This window comes from Acanthisitta chloris, unplaced genomic scaffold (assembly GCF_000695815.1).
Source record: "Acanthisitta chloris isolate BGI_N310 unplaced genomic scaffold, ASM69581v1 scaffold30048, whole genome shotgun sequence".
In the NCBI taxonomy this organism is placed as follows: domain Eukaryota; kingdom Metazoa; phylum Chordata; class Aves; order Passeriformes; family Acanthisittidae; genus Acanthisitta; species Acanthisitta chloris.
This window is the reverse complement of record NW_008689118.1, coordinates 11,675-13,437: the sequence shown is the minus strand read 5'-3', so window position 1 is coordinate 13,437 and position 1,763 is coordinate 11,675. Positions and strand designations below refer to the sequence as shown.

The following is a 1,763-nucleotide window of genomic DNA, read 5'->3' as shown; positions in this document are numbered from 1 at the left end:
GCCTGGAGCACTGCATGGCATTGTTATAGCCTTGGAGGTCTGCTAAAGATGTCTGTATGGAGTGAGGACTTCTGCTGAAGAATGCCAAGTAGGCAAAGAAAGCACCAGCTCAGCCTTCTAGAATTGTGGTGTTGGCAAAGCAGTCCTGTAAAAAGTACTACAGAAGTCTCTACTCTGTCTAGATGTAGCCCTAACTCATGCTGTGATAGTAATTTCTGTTGCTTTGGGAAATACACTGAAAGGCAAAACACTGACTAAAGTCAACCGCAGAAAGGGAAATATCTCAAGAAAGGGAAGAAGGGTGTAGAGATTGCATGGAGGAACTGTATTAAGATGTAACTTATTTCCTGCCCAGAGCCTTGTTGAGAAATGCATCAAGGATGCTTTTCTGATCATAAATTCATGGAAGGAGAGAGTTTAATAAGTTGGTTGAATTCATAAACATAGGGGTGACATCAATGAAAGTGACTTTCATGTGCTTATGACTCTGCAGAGAGTGCCCAGAAGTTGTCCTGTTCACAGAAGGTCTAGAGCTGTTTTTCCACCCTTTGAAAAGTGACCATTCCCTGTATTGTGTCATCCTCCAGGTAAAAGGCCACAGAAAAGAAGATGGACTGGGGAACTCTGCAGGCTGTTTTAGGAGGTGTAAATAAGCACTCCACCAGTATCGGAAAAATATGGCTCACAGTCCTGTTCATCTTCCGTATCATGATCCTAGTTGTGGCTGCAGAGAAAGTCTGGGGAGATGAACAACAAGATTTCACCTGCAACACACTTCAGCCTGGCTGCAGAAATGTTTGCTATGATCACTTTTTCCCCATCTCTCACATCAGACTGTGGGCCCTGCAGCTGATCTTTGTCTCCACGCCTGCGCTGCTGGTGGCCATGCACGTAGCTTACACAAGGCATGAGAAGAAAAGGCGATTAAGAAATGGTGAGAAAATTGATATTGAAGAAATAAAAACCGCAAAAATTCACATTCGGGGCCCCCTGTGGTGGACATACACCAGCAGCATCTTCTTCAGGATCGTCTTTGAAGCTGTCTTCATGTACGTGTTCTATTACATGTACGATGGGTACCAGATGCCTCGCCTGGTGAAGTGCAATGCTTGGCCCTGCCCCAACACAGTGGATTGTTTTGTGTCTCGGCCCACTGAGAAAACCACATTTACTATTTTCATGCTTGCTGTGTCTGGGATCTGCATGATGTTGAATCTGGCTGAGTTGTGTTACTTAGTGATAAAAATTTGCATGAAAGAATCCAGGAAAACAGCAATTTTAAAATAATTCCCTAGTTCCAGGATTTCCTAGCTCCCCATTTCCCTTAAACTTTCTTAGGTGTCAGAAAACATTAAGCAATATTTTCACACTTAAGGAAAAGGATAAAAATTAATACTTGTGTTTTTAAAAATGGTAGCCTCCCTAGGAAGCTGCCACTGAGGCAGGTTTTAAAGATCATGAGCTAATTCAGTATTCCTGCAGCCACAAATAGAGCAGCCTTCTGGCAGCAGCTTTACTAAGTATGCCTACTGCTGGGATCCTGTTGTTGGGACAGAGTCACTTTTCAAAAACTGGGAATGGAAAGGACCAGAGAAGGCTCTAGTGCCCAAAGGAGAGACAGGAATCACAAACACACTGTGTTAGCTCAGAGACAACAAAGGGTTTAGGTTAAAGTGGGGTAAAGGGATTTTGGTGGGACATTACAACTTGTGAAAAGGAAGAAGACAGGGATGTGATTGTCTTTATAGTAGATGTCCTCTAAG

The 1,763-nt window shown here is 43.3% G+C and overlaps 1 protein-coding gene across 1 annotated transcript; it reads left to right on the top strand.

Annotated features, from left to right (window-relative positions):
- Positions 1-589: 589 nt before the first annotated feature.
- Positions 590-1,383, top strand: LOC103808521 (gap junction beta-2 protein-like). Its single transcript, XM_009081310.1, has one exon. It carries the CDS (start codon positions 610-612, stop codon positions 1,285-1,287), a length of 678 nt encoding a protein of 225 aa, XP_009079558.1. The 5' UTR covers positions 590-609; the 3' UTR covers positions 1,288-1,383.
- Positions 1,384-1,763: the final 380 nt, after the last annotated feature.

Bases quoted from the DNA above. Each gene is read 5' to 3' on its own strand.
- LOC103808521 (XM_009081310.1), top strand. From the start codon at position 610: ATGGACTGGGGAACTCTGCAGGCTGTTTTAGGAGGTGTAAATAAGCAC.